This window comes from Lethenteron reissneri, unplaced genomic scaffold (genome assembly GCF_015708825.2).
Source record: "Lethenteron reissneri isolate LAM-NWPU_2019-01 unplaced genomic scaffold, ASM1570882v1 scaffold_74, whole genome shotgun sequence".
Classification (NCBI taxonomy): Eukaryota; Metazoa; Chordata; class Hyperoartia; order Petromyzontiformes; family Petromyzontidae; genus Lethenteron; species Lethenteron reissneri.
The window spans coordinates 168,611-192,893 of NW_026892263.1; the positions used below are offsets into that span (position 1 = coordinate 168,611).

The following is a 24,283-nucleotide window of genomic DNA, read 5'->3' on the forward strand; positions in this document are numbered from 1 at the left end:
AGGGCTACTCCGAGGAGAATGTGCACAGCGTACGCTGCGCTCCCACGGTTTCGTCTTTACCATGAACCGCGCTTTCCATGTCACAGCGATCTGCAGGTTCTGCGCTTGTTTAGCTTGAGGCTGCAGTCATCGCCGCGATGCCGCGAGGGAGTCTGCTGAGTGAGCTCCGGCGCCCCGTTATCAATCGAAGGCTCGCGTTGCCGAGCCACGTGCCGCCAGGCTCGTTCGGAACACGACGGTGGCAGGGAGGGCTCGGCGGGTTGTTTACAAGTTCTTGGGAGACGCCACCGTGTTTACACAACCAATGGGGAAGCAACGTAGACTCGGAATGAACTCGGCAAAATGATATCACTTGAGAGAGAAGGCTGCAGTTTTGTGCGTGTCGTCTCGTTAGCAGCTTTTGGTGAACACTTGGGTGTCACGTGGTGCATATTATCATTCTCGTGACAGACTGCAAAGGTTGAAGTGGAATTTCCTCACATACCACACGACACAATATATGCACAGACACACGTAAACTTTACCCCCTGTATTTCCAATATTCCTATAACCGTGCTCGATTCAAGGGTTCAGTGTTACTCACTGAGGCTCCCATAAGGTTCAGTGTTACTCACTGGTGTTCTCTTAGGGTTCAGTGTTACTCACTGGTGTTCTCTTAGGGTTCAGTGTTACTTACTGGTGTTCTCTTAGGGTTCAGTGTTACTCACTGAGGCTCCCATAAGGTTCCCATAGGGTTCATTGTTCATCACTGGGTGTTCCATAGGGTTGTTATCACATTATAAGTAGAAGTAATTATTGTTATTATCAGTTACAAGTAGAAGTAATTGTTATTATCAAGTTACAAGAGAAATGATTATTATGTCGTAAGTACAAGTAATTATTATCACGTTACAAATAGAAATGAGTATTATTGTTATCACTTTATAAATTATTATTGTTCTTATAATTCACACAGTGCTAGATTACAGGCACACTCCTGTAGTCTGGCACTGTGGAAGGTAGAGAGTGTTGGTGGATCTCCGTACAGTGAATGTTGTGAAACCCTCTTCCCTTGGGCATCTAGGTGCCATCACCTGTCTCGCCAGGAGAAGACAGTACAGCAAGTGGGATGATCGCCATCTTCACCTCTACGGTTTACAGTGTTTCCCCCTCGTAAGCGTGGAGTTTCTCCGGGTGCTCTGGTTTCCCCCCACTTGTGTAAGCGCTCGTCATTCATTGGGCGAAATATATTAAAATGAAAACTCAATTCAGGACCTTACTGACTCAGTTTGGCTTTCCTGGAATAAGTCTATTATTATAAAATATTACAGGAACTTAATATTCAATTCTTATTCCACAACCCTCAATGCCCTTTTAAAGTTCAATTTGTGCATGTCTAAAGACATGATGACACCTGCTGGTTAGAAAAGGGAAGCACGGGTACAGGCACTGCTGTAGAAACATCAAATCCTAAAGGAGAGGTATCTGGGGCCAAAGCAATGGGTGGGGCTGGCCGGATGCTCCAGTAACCCACTCGAAGGTTCCACGATAGGGCGTGGCCAGAGGCGGAGCCATCGCCGCGCTTGCGTCGTTATAAGCGGGGGCGGAGGAGGACTCTGGGTTTCGTGTGTGGAGTCTTGGTCCGGACTGCGTCGCTGCTTCGCACGTCATCTCTCTCCAGCGTCCGAACCACGTGGAAGATGCTCCTGCGGCTTCCATCTCACCCTCCCCAGCTCGCCGTCAACCAGTGGCGTGGCCGGTGTGGATGGTGGAACCACGCTGAGTGATCGGCCGTGTGTGTGTAGCCCGTAGAGCGCTAACATCCAGTGTTGTGAGAGATAAGCTGTTGTGCCCGTATATGAATGAAAGAAGTACCCTCTACAACGACGTGTCGCGGAAGTCGCCTCATTACACATGTAAGACTCACAAACAGCCTACTCAGAGACCCATAGATACCAACAGACATCCATAGACTCCAACACACACACGCACATAGACTCACACAGCGACCTTATAGGCTCACACAGAGACCCATAGCCTCACACGAGATCCATACATTCAAAGAGACCCAAAACTCACACACCGTAAATCCATAGATTCGTAGAGGCCAATAAGGATAAAAATAAAAAAGTATTTATTTTGTACTGAAGACTCTAACGAGTGATAAAGATCTTTTTCACATGTCCATTCGGGGCGGATCAAAATGTACACAACAAAAATAGAATACAAAATACGACAGGAGAGGTAAACACATTATTTACAAATATACAAATGAAACTAAACATTTTTTTATCTTACCACAGACCCCTTAGACTCAAGAAACCTAAACTCCTAAATTACTACCCTCTAAACCCTCTAGAATCAAAACCCATAAACCTGCTAAACCTCGAAACACATAACCCTCTAAAGCTATAACTCTCTAAAGCCATAACCTTCTAAAACATAAAACTCTACCCTTAACCCTCTCATCCTCAAAACCGTAACTTTTCTAAAACCCTCAATCCCTAACCGAAATCCCAAATCATCTAAACCCCAACACTCTTAAACACCTAAACTTCTAGACCCCTAACTCTCTAAACCATATTATCCTCAAATACTAACCGTCTCAACATCTAACTCTTTAAACCCTCTAAACACCTAACCCTCTAATCTCATAATAAAGTGTTTTTTGGGTAAGTTCATGTAAATGTCAATGCGTCGTTACACCCGCCACCACCCGACAGCCAATTAATACATTTATCACGTGACCAAAAAAATGCCAATTTGTTTCTACTTTAGGGCACCGCTGTGTTGGAGACTAACCCAAAAAAACTTTATTGCAGATAATATTAAGTGTAGGTGTTAAACCCTCTCATCCCTGGCCCTATAACCCCTAAATATTTAAACAGTAACCCTTGAAAATCCTCAAACCTATAACCTTCTAAATCCCTAAACACCCCAAAAATCTCTAAACTCCTAAAACCGATAACATTATAAACACTAAACTCCTAAACCTCTAAACCACTAAACCTCTAACAATCGAATCCATATACTCTATACACCTCTAAACACCTAACTTTCTAAACCCCTCACCATCTAAAACACTAACCCTCAAAACACCTAAACCTCTAACCTTCTAAACCCCTAACTCTTTCAACCCCTAACCTTCTATACCTTTAAAACCCAACCCTCTAAACCCTCTTAAACACCTAACCATCTAAACCCCTAACCTTATAAACTCTAACCTATAACGCTAAATCCCCAACCTAAATCCCAACCCATCTAAACTCCAATCCTCTAAACCAGAGGTTCCCAACCTCCAGGCCACGGACCACTACCGGTCCGTGGCATGTTAGGGACCGGGCCGCACAGCAGGAGGTGAGCGGTGGGCAAGCGAGCGAAGCTTCATCTGTATTTACAGCCGCTCATCGCTCGCATTACTGCCTGAGCTCCGCCTCCTGTCAGATCAGCAGCAGCATTAGAACCCTACTGTAAACTGCGCATGCGAGGGATCTAGGTTGCACACTCATGAGAAGTCAGAATCCGACACTTATTTTAGTCCGCGCGTAGCCCGCCCACTTCCGTCTGCGCCTCTTTCCCGTACTGCGCAGTTTTGGTAAGCTCACAAGCTAACCCTAGCCAAAATGAGTAAAAAAACAAACATCGCTGGAGAGCTTCTTTGAAAAGGGGGAAAGACCCAATGATGAACCCCCCCCCCCCCCCCTCTGGTCCGTGAAAAAATTGTCTTCCACGAAACCGGTCCCTGGTGCCAAAAAGGTTGGGGACCACTGCTCTAAACCACTCACCCTCTAAACCCCAAAACCACTAAAACCATAACCCTTTACAACCCCAACCCTCTCATACCATAATAAAGGTTTGTTGGGTTAGATTGTGTAAATGTGTCGTTAAACCCGCCACCATCCGACAGCCAATTAGTAAATCTTGATTTGAAGCTTTTGTGACTGCAGGAATTCATACTCTTTGGTTTATTCGGTAAAGTAAGTAGTTAGAAATAAAATAAATTACGACGTTTCGATCGCAATACAAGCGGTCGTCATCAGGCAAAGGAGTCGGCCTCTAAAGGCAAACAGTTTATAAGGGTTTGGGATGGGTGTTGCCCAAGTGTATCAGCAGCACCAGGAGCATTGGTGGTACACAAGTGCCAATGCAGCAAAAATGCCAATGCAGAAACAATGCCAATGCAGCAGCAATGCGAATGTAGCAGCAATGTGAATGCAGCAACAATGCCAATGCAGTGGGTGAGAGAGCTGCCGTGGCAAGAGGTTACATAGGTAAGAAAGAGGGGGAGGAGCAAGGGGGGAGAGAGAGAGGGGGGGGGGTGTAGGAAGATGGGGGGGGGGCGTGAGCGCTAAGGGGATAGAGGACGTGAAGCCTGGGGGGGGGGGGGAAGTGGGCGGGGATGCAAGGGGGAGGCTGGGAACGCTGGGAATGCGGGGGGGGGGGGGGGAAATAACTCGGAAAAAATAGACGAGTACCCGGCAGATATGATGGAACAACCATAAACAATTAAGGTTTTACCTGGTTAATAACATCCTTCCAATGATTGCTCAATTTGTATCCATCTTCTCGGTTAAAGTTATGTCTATGTTTATATATCTGGATGGCTTCATGAACAAACCTTTGATAGTAGCCCGAAGGTTTGCAGAGTACCTTGGTTTCAGAAAAAACTATATCATGCGAGCCCACAGCGTTATAACAATGGTCAACCATGGCAGAGGTATTGGTTCTGCCGTGTTTCAGATCTCCCTTGTGTTCGCGCACACGGTCCGAGACATGTCGTTTTGTTTTCTCAATGTAGCTGCTACCGCAGGTACAAATCAGGTTGTAGACTCCAGATGGGATTAGATCATGGATTAAGAAGGTACTCCACATCGGCCAATCGTCTCCACTATCAACTCACCTACCTACAAACTGGCCCGTTTTCTGTCTGATACCTTGCTTTCATTCATGGGCAAGACTACCTTAGTAGTACATAACAGCTCACTTGGTCTCTCTAATCAAGGGCATTTCACTGTCCCCAGATGATTTGCTCATCAGCTTTGATGTAGTTTCTCTGTTGTTCAAGGTTCCTGTACCTGACACTTTAGCAATAATTGAAGATTTAGTCCAACATGGACTGAATCTTGATGTACCTACTCTGGTTAGGCACTGCCTTACCAACACTTACTTCACTTGAAATGGTACTTTTTACAAACAAAATGAAGGTACCCCCATGGGTTCCCCCTCATCACCAGTGATAGCGAATGTTTTCATGGAGAAATTTGAAACAGATGACATCCAGACATCCACCCTATGTCCTTCCTTGTGGAAGAGATATGTAGATGACACTTTCGTCATTTCGCCACATCAATTCCATACACCCATCCGTCAAATTCACCATGGTAGTGGAGAAGGATGGTAAGCTACCATTCCTGGATGTTTTGTTTGAGAAGAGACCTGACGGCTCGTTGGGACACTGTCTACAGGAAAGCCACCCACACATATTCCTATCTGAAACCTGATTCCCACCACCATCCGGCACAGAATAATTCCCTCATCAAAACACTACACCATAGGGCCCACTGCATTTCCGACCAACACCACCTAGCCAGTGAACTGGAACACGTACACCAGGCCCTCATGATGAATGGGTACTCGGATCGCATTATTCGCATAGCTGTTTCTCCAACCATGAAGAAACAACCCCCTGAGAAGCTAATCAAAACCATCACATTACCATACATAGCAGGTGTTACCAAAAAGATTTCCAAAATTTTAAATAAACACAAGATCTAGGTCCGATTCAATACAGTACACAAAATCCGTGATCTAATCCCATCTGGAGTCTACAAACTGAGTTGTACCTGCGGTAGCAGTTACATTGGGGAAACGAAACGACATGTCTCGGACCGTGTTCGCGAACACAAGGCAGATCTGAAACACATCAGAACCAATACCTCTGCCGTGGGTGAACATTGTTATAACGTTGTGGGCTCACATGATATAGTTTTTTTCCGAGACCAAGGTACTCTGCAAACCTTCGGGCTACTATCAAAGGTTTGTTCATGAAGCCATCCAGATATATAAACATAGACATAACTTTAACTGAGAAGATGGATACAAATTGAGCAATCATTGGAAGGATGTTATTAACCAGGTAAAACCTTAATTGTTCATGGTTGTTCTATCATATCTGCCGGGTACTAGTCTATTTTTCGGAGTTATTTCCCCCCCGCATCCCCAGCGTTCCCAGCCTCCCACCCACTTCCCCCAAGCTTCACGTCCTCTCTCCCCTTAACGGTAATGCAGCGCCCCCTCATACCCCTATCCCCCCTCTCTCTCTCCCCACTTGCTCCTCTACTCTTTCTTACCAATATAACATCTTGCCATAGCAGCTCTCTCGCCCACTACATTGGCATTGTTGCTGCATTGGCATTGTTGCTGCATTGGCATTGTTGCTTCATTGGCACTCGTGCACCGCCCATGCTCCTGGTGCTGTTGATACACTTGGGCTACGCTCATCCCAAACCCTTATAAACTGTCTGTGTTTAGAGGCTGACTCCTTTGCCTGATGACGACCGCTTGTGTTGCGATCGAAACGTCGTAATTTGTTTTATTTTATTTCTAATTACGTGACTTTACCAAAAGAACCAAAGACCAATTAGTAAAGTTTGTCACATGAACAAAAAGTGCCAATTCGTTTCTCCTTTAGCACACTGATGTGTTGGACTAACCCAAAAAAACCTTTATTATGGATATTAGTTGTGAAAGTCTAGGTGTTAAATCCTCTACACTCCTAACCCCTAAACCTCAATACCCTATAAACCTCTAACCCTCAAAACCCCTAAACTTCGAAAACCCAAATCTCCTAAACCCCAAACATCTAAATCCCTAAACTTATAACCCTCTAAAATCCAAACCCTCCAAACCAATAAACATCTAACAATCAAAACCCATACACTCTCTAAACTTCTTAAACACCTAACTCTCTAAACTCATAATCTTCTAAACCCTAACCCAATTAACTCCTAACCCTCTAAACCCCTCACCCTCGAAGCACCTATACCATAAAACCCTAAACCTCTGAACCCCGAAACTAAACCCCTAAAAAAACCCTAAACTCTAAAACCTATAACCTTCTAAATTTCTAACCCTCTAAACCACTAAACCTCTACATATCGAAACCCATAAAGCCTCTAAACCTTTAAACACCTAACTATTTAAATCTCTTAACCCATAATATTCTAAACCCTAACCTTCTAAAACCCTAACCCTCTGAACCCCTAACTCTTTAAGTCCCTAAACCCCTAAAACAATAGCCATCTAAACACCTAAACCTCTAAACCCCTTACCCTTTAAAACCCTCCCTCTAAACCCTTAAACCCATCATCCTCTAAACTTGTCAACCCATAAACTTAGTCCAATAAGTATCGAACCCTCTAAACTTCCAACCCTCTAAACCCATCACCCTCTAAACCCCTATAGCCCTAAATCCCTATACCCCTAAACCCCTAACCCTCTTAAACCACTAACCCTCTGTGTGGAGTATGTTGGGTAGTGGGTATCACGCTGTGGGTGGGTGCAGGGTGTGTGTGGTGGGTGGAGGGTATCACAGGGTGGGTGCAGGGTGTGGGTGGTGGGTGGAGGGTATCACAGGGTGGGTGGGTGCAGGGTGAGTGTGGTGGGTGCAGGGTGTGGGTGATGAGTGGAGGGTATCACAGGGTGGGTGGGTGCAGGGTGTGGGTGGTGGGTGGAGGGTATCACGGACTGGTGGGTGCAGGGTGTGTGTGGTGGGTGCAGGGGTGTGTGGTGGGTGCAGGGTGTGTGTGGTGAGTGGAGGGTTTCACAGGGTGGGTGGGTGCAGGGTGTGGGTGGTGGGTGGAGGGTATCACAGGGTGGGTGAGTGCAGGGTGAGTGTGGTGGGTGCAGGGTGTGGGTGGTGGGTGCAGGGTGTGTGTGGTGGGTGCAGGGTGTGTGTGGTGGGTGCAGGGTGAGTGTGGTGGGTGCAGGGTTGTGTGGTGGGGTGCAGGGTGTGTGTGGTGGGTGCAGGGTGCAGGGTGTGTGTGGTGGGTGCAGGGTGTGTGTGGTGGGTTGCAGGGTGTGTGTGGTGGGTGCAGGGTGAGTCTGGTGGGTGCAGGGTGAGTGTGGTGGATGCAGGGTGTGTGTGGTGGGTGCGGGGTATCAAGGACTGGGTGGGTGCAGGGTGTGGGTGGTGGGTGGAGGGTATCACAGGGTGGGTGGGTGCAGGGTGAGTGTGGTGGATGCAGGGTGTGTGTGGTGGGTGCGGGGTATCAAGGACTGGGTGGATGCAAGGTGTGGGTGGTGGGTTGAGGGTATCACAGGGTGGTTGGGTGCAGGGTGAGTGTTTTGAGTGTGGTGAAAGTCGTCAGGGTTCACACCAATCCACCACCTCTACCACCCCTACTGTGCAGTGGACCGGCCACCACAAAGCAGCACACGTCGGAGGAGTGAGCGGATGGCTCTCCCTATGCGGGCCAGGCTCCCTTGCTGCCTCTTCTCCTGCTGTACCATCAACTCCTCCACCAGGGTCTCCTGTACCACCAACTCCTCCACCAGGGTCTCCTCAAGTACTACCAACTTCTCCACCAGAGTATCCTGTACCACCAACTCCTCCACCAGCGTCTCCTCAAGTACCACCAACTCCTCCACCAGAGTCTCCTGTACCACCAACTCCTCCACCAGAGTCTCCTGTACCACCAACTCCTCCAACAGGGTCTCCTTCTGTATCTCCAACTCCTCCACCAGCGTCTCCTGTACCACAAACTCCTCCACTAGGGTCTCCTGTACCACCAACTCCTCTACCAGCGTCTCCTCAAGTACCACCAACTCCTCCACCAGAGTCTCCTGTACCACCAACTCCTCCACCAGAGTCTCCTGTACCACCAACTCCTCCACCAGCGTCTCCTGTACCACCAACTCCTCCACCAGCGTCTCCTGTACCATCAACTCCTCCACCAGCGTCTCCTCAAGTACCACAAACTCCTCCACCAGCGTCTCCTCCTGTACCACCAACTCCTCCACCAGGGTCTCCTCCTGTACCACCAACTCCTCCACCAGAGTCTCCTCTTGTACCACCAACTCCTCCACCAGAGTCTCCTCCTCCTCCAGCACCACCAGCTCCTCCACCATGGTCTCTTCTTCCTCCACAACCTTCAACTTCTCTTTAGAGGCCTGGGCGAGCAAGGAGGATGGGCGCTGTGCCGGCTCCACTCTGTGAAGAGATGCGCACGACACCGTTCCAACTTCCTGCTCCAGCAGAAATCAGTCCCCCCCATCCCCCCCATCGTCTATGGGTGGACTAACTGTGTGCCGCAGAAGATTAACCCAGCTAATTAACAGTGCCGCAATAATGCAGCATACCTTTGCCCACCATGAGTCTGGTTACAAAATGGGCATTAGTCTGGCGGTGTCTCAGTGGATGAAGGGCAACTTGGGAAAGATGTTGCCGCTTCATTATCTGTCCTCACCCAGAAACCAATTATGGAAAAATAAATCCGTATATAACCGAATCTACACGTTCTCTTTGGCTGGAACTCACAGCCAGAGAGGACCTGGGTTTGATTCCCATACGTGGGCCACTTTTTCTGTGTGGAATGTGGAGTGTGTTCTACCAACCACCCTACCCTGCCTGCCCCCCCCCCCCCCTGCATGGGTTCCCAGAATCAGAATCTTTCTTTAAACTGGATGAAGAGGAGTCTGATGAGCTATGAAGCTCTTCTTTCACAGATGTCCAGTCAAGTCACAGGGTCAGCAGGTTATAACAACAAACAAAACAAAAGGAGTCCAAAGTATACCAAAAAAAGCGTATAAATACAAATGGCTTAAGTAAATAAAATCCTGTCAGTTTTTCAACACTAAATGCAAGCTTTTGCAACGCAGTGAAACAGCAACAAAAACAGCCTAACACCACACCAAGACAACACAATCCTTCAATAAAATTGCAAATTAAAATTTCACTTCCATTCCTCTGGGTTTGGCAACTGAACCCTCACAAACACGCTGTGCAACCAGTGTTGGATGGACATCTCCACCAGTGTTGTAAATTGAACCTCCAAATAACTCAATTGGGATCGTACAGTAGCAGTACATTTGTTCTGTACTGCAAAATACTTGGCAGGACCCTCCTGAAAAAAGTATTGAGACTGAGTGAGGCTATTGCTGGCTAAATAAGCGTAGAAGTAGTAGCAATGAAGATAACTAGATATTAAACACACACACAAACAGGAGCAGAGTCGTCCCCCAGGTACGGTGTACAGGGGGTGACCACCCCGGGCCCCGCGCTTTGGGGGGCCCTGCGGTTCGATGTCACGGTGTCAGGCGTAATACTTCCGTTTAACACGTAGGCTATCGCTCCAGATTGGCTCACAAGTGATGACATCACATTTATCACTCTATTTAAGACCGAAAGAGGAGGATTTCTCCACGATTCGTAAGCCCACACGGTGTAACTTGCTCCAGGCCCCGCACCCCCCTATAGACTGCCATGACCACTGGACAAGCAGATGGTGGCTTACCGTCGCTCAGCAGCTCCAGAGTGCTTCACACTGCCAGGAGCAGCAGCGGTGGTGGTGGTGGCTTTGCTGGCCGTGGTGGTGCTGGTGGCCGCAGTCCGGAGCCAGTTATGAGCCAGCGCCTGCACTGGCGTCATACGACAATTCGGATCCCATCTGTTGAGAGATGCACGGGGGACACACGCGGCCACGTGGTGAGAGAGGCATGGTGAGAGCTTTGATGTTCCTTCCCTTCTCCCACGAGGTCCAGGAATGCACAGCAGCAGCGGAAGCCACAGTAGCAGTGGCAGTCCTCTGATGCCCAGCAGCGGCTTGGACAGACCTCCCACTCCTCTACAGAGGGCTAACTCCACAGAGGGCCAGTGGTACCGCTTATTGGCAGGTCCACTCAGCTCCACATCTTCCTGGTGATCGGTGGAGAGCGGTCGCCAATCAATTGGAGGGGGGAATCCTCGTGGGGAGGGGGTGGGAGTGGTGGGTGGTTCTTACCGCAAACAGGAGCTGATGAATTCGACAAACTCCGGGTCATCGCTTTTGAGCACCCTGTGAAGTGGGAAGCTCTCCGGAACCCTTTTCTTGCCTGGGCAGAACATCTTCCCCCGATGGTCTGCAGGATCCATGCACAGCGGAAGAGACGAAGTCACCAACCACCACATCGCCCATCTACCCACTTACTGACCGATTCATCAACCCACTCATCCACCTACCCACCCATACACTCTTCCACCTACCCAATCGCTCACTCACCTATCCACCTACCCACTCACCCACCCACTCATCTACCCACCCACCCACCCTCTCGCTGACCCACTCACCCAACCACTCACCCATTCGCCCAATTACCCACCAACCTACTCGCCTACTCACCCACATACCCATCCACTTGCCCACACACCCATTTACCCACCCACATACCCAAGTAATGTAAAAAACAAAGACGCCCCCTCCAAAACTAAATAACAACAGCCTGAGGCCACACCCTAAAACTGAATCCGGTCTGTCATTCACCCCACGCTTCAACTCACCAAAGAACTGCGTTCTGTCGGGTGCTCCATTCACCATGTACCTTGGAGGCATCCCCAGAATCTGCACATGGTTGACATGAAGACAAAGGTCACCCGTATAGCTTCGGCACACTGTCGGGACAAGTGCTGTTAGATCGAGTAGCAAAATTAGCAGCGTTTGTTGAGGGCCAGCACTGTGGCACAGAGAGACAGGAGTGGCGGCTGATTTCAGCCGCATCATCTCTACATAACAAAAAGGCTCAGTCCCTTTAACACGCACCTTTACATCATCCGCACCTAGTTTACACAACAAAGGCTCATTCCTAACAGCGTGCTTCAGCCGCACCGAACCTCACAAAAATAATATTCAGGGACTACCTTGGCTCCTCCCACCCTCAACCAGTATATATACAAGGACTGTTTCTTGGAATTTCTCTCACTTGATACAGCTATCGTGCTGTGAATGTTCCACCTGAAGACGGAAGCTTGTGTTGCCTCCGAAACGTCGTGATTTTTATTTTATTTTTACTTTCATTATTTTTTTATTTTTTACCTACGTGATTACCGAAAAAACCTAAGAATGTGAATCCTTGCAGTCACGAAAGCTTCAAATCTAGAATTAACCCAGGTACTTTACACACTCCACCAGGTACTCATTTGAGGCTGACTCGAACTAGAGGAGGCCCAGGACCAGTTCAGACAATCGTCACTGGTGTTGCCCATGAGCTGGAATCAAACTCAGTTTCTAGCACAGCAGGCTGACTGCTACACTACCACTCCCCCACACATACAAAACACACACGTGTACAGGCAACATACGACGGCCGTTATTCACAGATCACCAAGTGGCCACCCTCCCTCCTGCCACCCCATAGCCCACGACTCCAAGGAGAGAGAGGGGGATCACGAGCGGACAGACGCCGTGTGGGAAATACCTCTATGCAGCGCGGGAGGTGATCTTCGTGGCTGTTGGACCGGAATAATTCCCTGCCCGTCGCCAACTCAGCCACCGTGCAGCCCAGCGCCCACATATCCACTCCACATGTCAAGCTATAGCCCAGCAACAGCTCCGGAGCCAAGTATTCTAGGGTGCCACCAACATTCATAGCTGTACAAAAATCACAAGGACAACAAACATATGTGCGTGTTTACACACTGTGTCTTAAACAGCATATCGTCATGCACATAAACAGTCACATGTACAGGCACTCAGATACTCACACACAGACACACTCAGACAGACACTGACATATGGACACTCACACGGACACAGAGAGACCCATGCATAAAGACAGCCATACAGACACCCACACGCAGACACTCACACACCCAGGTGAGGTCACTCACGTTGACTTTCCACGAAAAAGCTCGTGCCAAAGTCCGTGATCCTCACGGTGCCAGTCACGGTGTCTTTGACGAGAACATTTTCCTGGAGGAGGGGTAGAATGAATTCAAACTCAGAGGTTATGCCGATATCATTCAGCCAGCAGTGGATCAATCACATACCACGACACACGCTAAACAGGGGTACTAGATGAGGCATAGCGCTGTCGACAAGCGTCAGTCAAGAGCAATATTCGCTGTTTTATGACAGCTGTCACTGGGCGGTGCCCCTTTCAAATGTGTCAAAATTAAATTTCGATTTAAAGCTTTCGTGACTGCAGGGATTCATCTTCTTGGTTCTTTCGGTAAAGTCATCACGTAGAAGGGAAGTAATAAAATAATAAAAATTAAACAATAAAACAATTCTTATGACGTTTCGGCCACAACGCAAGCAGCCGTCCTCAGGTGACCTGGTTTTCACCTCAGGACGGCTGCTTGCGTTGTGGCCGAAACGTCGTGAGAATTGTTTTATTATGTTTTATTTTTATTATTTTATTACTTCCCTTCTACGTGACTTTACCGAACGAACCAAGAAGATGCGTCGAAATTGTAGATGTGAGTAGAGGCGTGTCACGTTCAAAGCACTCTCAGGCACCATCAGATTAAAGGGGGGTGGCTCTATTGACAACCGATTGCCGTTGCTCCAACAGGAGAGCTGCATGGAGCTCACAGCTGGATGAGTGCCCGTTAACGAGTTACAGACAAAAAGCCACGCACAAGAGAGTGCACGGATTCCGTGACGCTTTCCACTGCACCTTTGTCTTTGGACGTTTTCAATTTGCAGATTGGAATTCGATAACGAGCAGTTGTCAGGCCAAAATGCACATTTCGCACGTTTTAAAAAAAAGTTCTGTTTGACTCCGTTTCGTGTCTCCCAGGGTTTGGGGCAACTCTGATCAACGTTGCCGGTTTTCTCTCTGGTGAGTCCCCAAGAGCGACACGACTCTACACGATAGTTTAATTCATACCAGATCACATTCACCAGAGGAGCATGGCCCTGCCTCCTTCCAGTGAGATGGGCAGAGCTAACATATCGACCCTGTGACCAACATGGCCGGTTTTCTCTGTGGAACAAGTCCCCAATAAAGATACACCTCTGCACCAAAGTGAAAGCTGAACGCTGTGTCCACTCACAGGCTTGATGTCCGCGTGGACGATTTTCCTGGAATTGATGTGGCGCAAGAACTTGAGGATGCCCCTGGTGTAGGTTTTCACCATCGCCATGTCCAGCCGCCGGAGCCCCGCATTTCTAATCACTTCATGAAGGCTCTCCCTGTGAGAGAGGCAGAAGCAGCAACAAAAACACAGCATCAGTACCATCCGCTACAATGCTGCACTGATTCTGATAACGATAATCATGTTCATATTGTACGTTCATGTGCCAATATTAAGAGTTATAGTGTGGGTTGAGGTAGTCAATTTGCCCATAAACCAAATCAGTTGGCATATCTGCCCACTTGACAACTTGATTTTATTGGCTTTGTTGCCGGGTGGTCGAGGGTTATCCATTGGGAGAAGATAAAAACTCCACACAGAACAGAAGCTCGGGATTTTCGCCGAGAGGCACAAGCATCACCACTGCCATGCAGCCACCCTGCTGATTGAGTGGATGCGTGGGTTGGTGAAAGTGGCAGGGCTAATGGAGAAAAGACAAGTGGCCTCCAATGCACCCGTGGCACATGGCAGCTCCACAGGATTACAATGCAGGGGTGGTGGCGTGGGCATCTCAACATTAACAGCTTACTCTTTGGTTCTTTCGGTAAAGTCACGTATAAAGATAAAATAATAAATTAAATAATAGCATACGACGTTTCGATTGCAACACAAGCAATCATCATCAGGTATAAATGAAATGAAATAGCAACAAAAATCTAACCAGAAAACTATAGACAGACATATAAGCAGACAGATATCACCAAGATACATATGTCTGTCTAGTTTTCTGGTTCGATTTTAGTTGCTATTTCATTTATACCTGATGATGATTGCTTGTGTTGCAATCGAAACGTCGTATGCTGTTATTTAATTTATTATTTTATCTTTATATGTGGCTTTACCGAAAGAACCAAAGAGTAATTCCTGCAGTCACGAAAGCTCCAAAATTAAGAATTAACAGCTTGCCGCGGTGGCGAGATGACATCTCCCCCGCCTGGTATGGAGGAGGTCCTAGGTTTGATCCCGACCGTGATGCCTGTACATTTGGAGTTTGCATGTTCTCCCCGTGGGTACGTGGATTTTTCTGTGGGTCCACTCGTTTTCTCCTCCACATTTATAATCAAAATGCTACTTTTCGATTTAAAGCTTTTGTGACTGCAGGGATTCATCTTCTTGGTTCTTTCGGTAAAGTCACGTAGAATGGAAATAATAAAATAATAAAAATAAAACATAATAAAATAATTCTCACGACGTTTCGGCCACAACGCAAGCAGCCGTCCTCAGGTGAAGAACAGGTCCGTCGGGGAGACAGAGTCTGTCTACGTGACTTTACCGAAATAACCAGGAACAAAAATGCTACTTTGTTAAGCTTTTATTTGTGGTCTGGTCGCTTCTAAAAAATAACGAAAGTTTGTTAAGTTAGTTAACCACGTTATTGGCGGAGGGGGGGGGGGGCATGCAGTACATACTTCAACAGCTCCATGACGATACAGTAGTGTCCTCTGAAATGAAATATGTTCAGGACTTTGATGACGTTGAAATCTTCATCACTGCCCTCGTCCTGAAGTTCCAGAGCTATCTGGAGCTCCATCTTCTGGTATGTTTCTTGCTTGGAGCTGCACAGAGGAAGTCCACAAATGAAGAACCTACATTTTCTTTAGGGATATCCAGAGCCAAATTCTACTCACAATAAAATAATTCAATATGAATTCACCAGGTCTAACAGCACCAGGGTGTTCCAGTAGCACACTCGACTATCATTGGTGAGGAGCTCCCACAGAGGGAGCAGGAGCCGACGTAGGGCACCCAATAGGATTTGGAAGTGAAGAACCATTCAAATCGGATTGGTCATTTGAGAAATCTAAATGCAAACGCATGTTAACACAACGCATTCTCACTTCAATATGCCTCTTCCATTCGGGCACACTTTTCGCATAACGCGGAATGTGCCCGTAATAACACGAACGCGCCCATTGCAACACGGAACGCTTCTCATAACGTAGAACACGCCTGTTAAAGCACGGAACCCGCCCGTTATAACACGATCTGTGAGTAGTCGACAACAAACTACTTTCTTGAGCTGCAATGATACATTACTCGCAATGATAAAGTAACGTGACGGCATACCCTCAGTTATTTGTCTCGTCATCTCAAGGTGTATGAGTGCATTGTATCTCGCCAAACATTATTATTACATTATTTATGGGGAAATTACTTTCGCTCAATACTTTTTTGCTGAACGCGGAACTTTTCAGGAATGTATCTACAGCATTAAATGAGGAATTCCCGTAATGTGCAGGTAATCTTTCAGCAATGGGATGTTTTGCCCCAATATTAGTTTACACTGTGTGTGTGTATTTTAAGCTTTAGGAAGGAAAAATCTGAGAACCCAGAAGGAACTGATGCAGAACAGGGGTAGAACATGCAAACTCCATACAGCAGAGCACCCGAATCAGGAGTCGAACCCAGGCCCCCCTTCTCGCTTTGATGTACGAGTGTCACCGCTGCATCGCACGGCTGCCCATGGCAACGGACTTAACAACAATATCGGCCTCGTGACGGTGCGGCTCTGAAGTCTTACCTCGATGGTGACACCAGGATCTTGATGGCCACCAGGATGTTCCTTTTGTGATCAAGGCACTGGATCACCTGGCCTTGACCTCCTTCTCCAATCTTCTTCAGCACCTCATAGCGATAGCGGAGGTGCTCATGCCGGAACTGCACAAAAGGTACAATCGTGCAAAGTGAATATAATTAAAATCACAAAGTTTAAGAAGCGAGAATGTATATTCTTTGGAATATGCAAATTCCTTTGTCAAGGCGCTCTTCCCCCTCCAACCCAGATTAAATATACGCTGCCAAGCCTGGTGGTGTTTCATTCAGACGCTGTCTTTCTGACAGACCTGTTCTTCACCTGAGAACGGCTGTTTGCGTTGTGGCCGAAACGTCGTGAGAATTATTTTATTATGTTTTATTTTTATTATTTTATTATTTCCCTTCTACGTGACTTTACCGAAAGAACCAAGAAGATCTTTCGGTAAAGTCACGTACATAGATTGAAAGAAAATAACAAAAAACAATCACGGGTTGCCGGGTGAAAATGATCATGTTAATGACAGTTTAGTATGTTAATGGGATATTGCAGAGCCACAACCGAGGGGTCGGCACTCAAAGTGGCTGTGTTAGTGTGAAAGCGCAAGTTTGAAATGGGCAAAAAGCACAACTATCATCAGAAGGTGGTAGGATGGGAAGATCACAGCCAGTTATGACTTAAACTGGTTGATAATGTCCTTCCAATGATTACTCAGTTTGCACCCATCTTCTCGGTTTAAATTGTGTCTGTGTCGATTAAAATGGATGGCTTCATGAATGAATCTTTGTTGATAGCCAGTGGGCTTGCAAAGTACCTTCGTCTTAGAGAAATACATTTCATGTGAGCCCACCGCATTAAAACAATGATCAGCCACGGCTGAGGTATTGGTCCTACAGTGTTTCAGATCCTACCTAGTTTCGGATTTGACTTATGTTCACGAACATCAGGCAGATCTGAAACTGTCGGGTTTGCTGTCCACCACTTGCATTAATATTGGCTGCTGACATTTGGGCAATGCCCATTTCAAACCCTAATAAACAGTTTGCCTTTGGAAGCAAACCCCCCTTTTCCTGAAGTCGACCGATTTTGTTGCGATTGAAACGTTGTAGTTTTAGTTTTTTGTTATTTTCTTTGAACCTATCTACGTGACTTTACCGAAAGACCCAAAAAATATTAATTCCTGCAGTCACGAAAGCTTTAAGTCAAGATTTAAGTGAGAATGTAATTTTCGAATATATTTTCTGTAATGATTACGTTTTTTTAAATCTGTCATTGTGGAATGTTCTGATGTCTGCTGGCTCAGTCACCCTTCAAAATAGAGCTTCTTAGCTCAATGGGATTTACTCGCAATAAAAAATTCTGATTCTGAAGTACATTGGTGTGTGTGATAGCCCTGGTTGGTACTTCAGGTGCAATAACAAGAAGCCACAAACCACGCTACCGATGGGCCCTGTGACTGCCCCCACAGCTGGTGTTTTGTTGCGAGCCTCACCAGAATGTAATTTCGTTCGTAGTCGTCGTATCCATCATTGTTGAATCCCTGAGATTTGTTGAAAAGTGCAAAGTACCACACTTCCTGCATGGCTGCGAGTTCTAGCTTCTCACGGTTGGTCAAGTGAGGGCCAAAGAGAGCCAGGATTTCTGCAGACATGAGAATAACAACATCTGTGTGATCGCAAACTTGAGCAATTTGTAGGAAAATATTACAGGATTGGGATGTTTTGGCCAATACCAGTTATGTCTGTATGTATGTTGAACTTCTTTTGCACCGTACGTAGGCAATGGTGCCAAATGGATACGCGGGGGAAGGAAAATTATTCTAAACATGAAAAGTTCTAAAGAAAGTAGTTTTCAATCTAGATGATTTAAAAGTGTATAGCTCCAGTGGCTTCCTAATATCGGAAGTGCATCTGAAAGCGTGGGATGTGCTGAGGCCAGAGCACACATAATCACCCCCATGCAACATGGCCACCATGATGCAGTCCCCCATGCAACATGGCTACCATTAAGTTCCGCATGCAACACTGCCAACATGAAGTCCCCCATGCAACATGGCTACCTAGATATCACCCATGCATCATGGCCGCTATGAAATCTCCAATGCATCACGGCCACTGACATCCACCATGCAACATGGCCGCTATGAAATCTCCAATGCATCACGGCCACTGTGACATCCACCATGCAACATGGCCGCTATGAAATCTCCAATGCATCACGGTCACTGTGACATCCACAATGTAACATGGCCGCTATGACATCTCCAATGCATCACGGCCACTGTGACATTCACCATGCATCATGGCCGCTATGAAATCTCCAATGCATCACGGCCACTGTGACATCCACCATGTAACATGGCCGCTATGAAATCTCCAATGCATCACGGTCACTGTGACATGCACCATGTAACATGGCCGCTATGAAATCTCCAATGCATCACGACCACTGTGACATCCACCATGCAACATGGCCACTATGAAATCTCCAATGCATCACGACCACTGTGACATCCACCATGTATCATGGCCGCTATGAAATCTCCAATGCATCACGGTCACTGTGACATCCACCATGTAACATGGCCGCTATGACATCTCCAATGCATCACGGCCACTGTGACATGCACCATGCATCATGGCCGCTATGAAATCTCCAATGCATCACGGCCACTGTGACATCCACCATGTAACATGGCCGCTATGAAATCTCCAATGCATCACGGTCACTGTGACATGCACCATGTAACATGGCCGCTATGAAATCTCCAATGCATCACGGTCACTGTGACATGCACCATGTAACATGGCCGCTATGAAATCTCCAATGCATCACGGTCACTGTGACATCCACCATGCAACATGGCCGATATGAAATCTCCAATGCATCACGGTCACTGTGACATCCACCATGCAGCATGGCCGCTATGAAATCTCCAATGCATCACGGTCACTGTGACATCCACCATGCAGCATGGCCGCTATGAAATCTCCAATGCATCACGGCCACTGTGACATCCACCATGCAACATGGCCGCTATGAAATCTCCAATGCATCACGGCCACTGTGACATCCACCATGCATCATGGCCGCTATGAAATCTCCAATGCATCACGGTCACTGTGACATCCACCATGCAACATGGCCGCTATGAAATCTCCAATGCATCACGGTCACTGTGACATCCACCATGCATCATGGCCATTGTGATGTTCCACCATTCACCATGGCCCTCTGTGACGTCCCTCATTACTGTCCTTACCTTGCGGTGATTTGCTGCAGATGGAGGCGTTGCCCTCTGAGGACAGCGCACTCCACGTGGTGCAAGATTCGCCCTTACTCCTCGCCTCTCCACCTCGGCTCATCTACACACACACAAAGACAAAGGTCCACCACGTAAACTTTAGCAAGATGTTGGGGAAAGCGCAGGAGGCGAGCACTGAGCCAGGATCTCTGAGATCCCGGGCTCCACAATCAGGAGGGTCCTGCCAAGATGTTGTGTCAGTTCTCAGCGTTGGGATATTTGGTCAATATCTGATGTCACACTTGGATTTACAATGAGACACGTGTGGCATCCTTCAAACTGATAAGAGAAGTGGGGCTGGGCCAGGACATGCCACGGCCAGGAGGAACAACGATGGCCGATGGTCAAGAAGAATAACGGAGCTGCAGCCAAGTATCGGAGCACGTTTGAGAGGACAGCTTCCAGAAAGATGGAGCGACAAAATCGGTGCTTGGTGGATTATGCCATTGCAGGATCATGAGGGGTAGCAGGAACTCAGGGAAGGAGGCCTTCATCCAGTAGTGGATAATAAAAGTACTGTAGATTATTCACGTGTAGACAGGCAGGTACACAGACAGGATCTCGGGGGAGATACTCTGATAGATGCACACACACTCAGGCAGGCAAGTAGATGTACACTCAGGTATATGGATAGGCGACAGGTAGCCTCACGCAGAGTGGAGAGCACACGTCCATCAATACTTCACCACACGAGTCGAAGAGCCACACGTACCTCCATGGTAGCAACTTGCAGAGCAGGGTGCAAAGATCTCACAGCGTCTCTCGCACAGTCCGGGTCTCTGCGTGCGGAGCAGGAGACGAAGGCGAGGATCACAAAGAGTCGAGAGGGCGTGAGGGCTCCCAGATCTCAACATGAGTCACAACGCGGGCTTACATCCTCACCATGAACCCACATTGTCAACACAGACTCACATCATCACCACTCACAACACGAAATACAAAAACAACAACAACCGACATTCGCCACTAAGTAGGGGTGATGACACCACGGCACCTGTGCCGGGCCAGGTGCACTTTTAGTCCACGTGAAGTGTCGAAGGCTGACAAGACGTCACGGGATAGACCCAGGTTCCAAAGGTTGGCTGAGATGACTGGTAGATACACCAGCTGTATCCCCAACTGTGCCAACTTGTTGAATTTTATCCGCTACTCGTTGTGAGCGTCACTCCTCTGTCCTCAGTTGTTGTTGGAAGGCGACTGCCTCCTACTGCCCGGTAGGATCCTTCACGAGCTTCCTCGTGAAGGATGCTATCCACACCACTGATACCAGTCTTCTGCAAGTCCACTCAGCTCCACATCCTCCCATACAGCATCAGTCCATATTTTGACAGCCCATGTCGTGCCCGTTTAGCCCCCTTTATGCAACCAAAATAAACTGCTTGGGTATGCGGTCTACAAGACCCAGCCAATGCAGCCTTGCCTGCCGGACGAACTTACTGGTGGGAATGTCTCCAGATCTTTCAAGCATTTGTGAGCCCCTCACACAATCCAGCCTGGTTAAACCCAGGATGGATCGTACAATCAACAACACCACCATCACCAACAATACCACCAACACCACCACCACCACCACCAACAAGACTATCACCACCATCAACACCATAACCAAAAACATCACCAATACCACCCCCATCAACATCACCTCCATCAACACCACTAACATCACCACAACCAACACCACCACCAAGACCACCAACACGACCACCAATAACACCACAATCAACAACACCACCATCAACACCACGAACACCAACAATACCACCACCATCAACACCACCAACACCAACACCACCACCAAGACCACCAACACAACAACCACCAACACCACAATCAACAACACCACCATCAACACCACCATCAACATCACCAACACCACCACCAACACCACCACCAACACCATCACAAACACACCAACACGACCACCACAACCACCAACAACACCACCATCACAAACAACACCACCAAGACCACCACCAACAACACCACCAACTCCACCAATACCACCACCATCAACACCACCAATACCACCACCATCAACACCAACAACACCACCACCACTAACAACAAAGATAAAGATCCCCCTTATAGCTGAAATAGACTGTTGGGGCAAGTGCTGTTAGCCAGCAGTACCTATGAAGGGCAGAACGGCACACGAGGGGGTGGGTGGCCAGCACCACGCCCGGCCGCCTTTGTGTTTACACACACACAGACTCACACACACACAGACTCACACACACACAGACTCACACACACAGACTCACACACACAGACTCACACACACACAGACTCACACTCACACAGACTCACACACACGCAGACTCACACACACGCAGACTCACACACACGCAGACTCACACACACGCAGACTCACACACACACAGACTCACACACACACAGACTCACACACACACACAGACTCACACACAGACTCACACACACACAGGCTCACACACACACAGACTCACACACACACAGACTCACACACACACAGACTCACACACACACACAGACTCACACACACACAGACTCACACACACACACAGATTCACACACACACAGACTCACACACACACAGACTCACACACACACAGACACACACACACACACAGACTCACACACACACAGACTCACACACACACAGACTCACACACACACAGACTCACACACACACAGACTCACACACACACAGACTCACACCATTTCTCACCTTCGCCAGATGCTCCCCCGACTCTCTAACGGACAAACTGCCTGAGGGAGACACGAGGGGGCGGTACCAAGTGACCACGCCCACTATGACGTCGCAGACCTAAGCCCCTCCCACCCACCGGAGCTCCTCCCCCCACCGGAGCCCCTCCCCCTCAGCGGAGCTCCTCCCCCCACCGGAGCCCCTCCCCCCCATGCCCAACCCCTCGCCCCGCCCCTTCACCCCCCTCGCCCCGCCCCTCCCCCCGCTGCTACTTCCGCTGAGGCCGGGGCGAGTGGAGGCGGCGCTGTGCATTGTGGGTGGCGAGCGGACGGTTTGGATTCCCGCTCGCGGCCACCGCCGGCGGCTCGCTGGCTGGGCCTCCTCTAGGTCGACTCAGCCCGAACAAGGCGAGCACCTTGCACGCTGTGGACGCAGCAGCAGCAGCAGTGGCGGTGGTGGGGGGGGGGCAGAGGAGGCGCCTGCTGAGTTCACGGCCCTGCTGCTGCTGATGATGATGAGGAGAGGCACTGCCAGATTGTGGCTGATGGGATGAGTTACATTTAGTTGTTTGTGTCTCTGGAGGGGCGGATTTGTTGTCGTGGCAGAAATGGCCTCGACTAGAGGCCGCGATGTGGAGTGTTTGGTCTACTCTTCCACGCTGGGCGTGCCCGCACTTTACCCCGATACACACGCGGGGCGTGAGCTCACTGGGCTTGCAATGCAGAGGTGCAGGTTCGAGTCCATTTCACACTCAGCCACTCATTAACTCACCTACTCAGCCACTCACCCACTCAGCCAATCACTCAGCCAACTCAACCACCCACTCAGCCACTCACCCACCCACTCACCCACTCAGCCACTCACTCAGCCACTCACTCAGTCACTCACTCACCCACTCACTCACCCACTCAGCCACTCACTCAGCCACTCACTCAGCCACTCACTCAGCCACTCACCCACAGAGGGATAACGACCCTTCATGCAGTGGTTGTGTAGTATCTGTGTCAACGTTTTTGTTGTTTGGTTATGGTGGTGGCTATGGTGGTGGTTATGGTGGTGGTTGTGGTGGTGGTTATGGTGGTGGTTATGGTGGTGGTTGTGGTGGTGGTTGTGGTGGTGCTGGTTGTGGTGGTGGTTGTGGTGGTTATGGTGGTGGTGGTTATGGTGGTGGTTATGGTGGTGGTTATGGTGGTGGTGGTGGTTGTGGTGGTGGTTGTGGTGGTTATGGTGGTGGTGGTTATGGTGGTGGTTGTGGTTATGATCATGGCTTTAGTTTTGGTTGTATCGGTGGTTGTAGTGGTGGTGGAGGTTGCAGTTGTGGTGTAGGTGGTTATGTTGGTTGTTATGGTAGTTGTGGCTCTGGTTGTGGTGCTTGTGGTGGTTTAGGTTGTGATTATAATTGTGGTTGTGTAATTTGTGGTTATATGTGCGGCTGTGGTGTTTGGTTATATTTGTTATAATTGTGTAGGTTGTAGTGGTCATAGTTGTGGTGTAGGTGGTTACGATGGTTGTTATGGTAGTTGTATTTTGAACTTCAATTGCACCCTACCCAGCCGACCGTGCTAATTGGAGGTATGATTATCGTTGCGGTTATTTATGGTTGTTTTGGTTTTAGTTGTGGTGGTGATTGGTTGGTGCAGGTGCTGGGATGAAGGATGCGTTCCGTGT

General features: G+C 48.3%; 2 protein-coding genes across 2 annotated transcripts in view; one reads left to right on the forward strand and one right to left on the reverse strand.

Annotated features, from left to right (window-relative positions):
* Positions 1 to 24,283, forward strand: part of LOC133340093 (uncharacterized) — a 149,640-nt gene that overhangs the window by 113,090 nt on the left and 12,267 nt on the right. The gene's annotated exons all lie outside the window — the stretch shown is intronic.
* On the reverse strand, positions 8,077 to 22,693 carry LOC133340098 (dual specificity tyrosine-phosphorylation-regulated kinase 4-like). The gene is made up of 13 exons (XM_061548161.1): positions 22,637 to 22,693; positions 20,642 to 20,708; positions 19,888 to 19,990; positions 18,118 to 18,266; positions 16,614 to 16,750; positions 15,502 to 15,648; positions 14,012 to 14,150; positions 12,842 to 12,923; positions 12,430 to 12,602; positions 11,516 to 11,576; positions 10,980 to 11,097; positions 10,494 to 10,646; positions 8,077 to 9,190 (listed from the first exon to the last, which is right to left on the reverse strand). Exons 2-13 carry the CDS (start codon positions 20,645 to 20,647, stop codon positions 8,380 to 8,382), a joined length of 2,079 nt encoding a protein of 692 aa, XP_061404145.1. The 5' UTR covers positions 20,648 to 20,708; positions 22,637 to 22,693; the 3' UTR covers positions 8,077 to 8,379.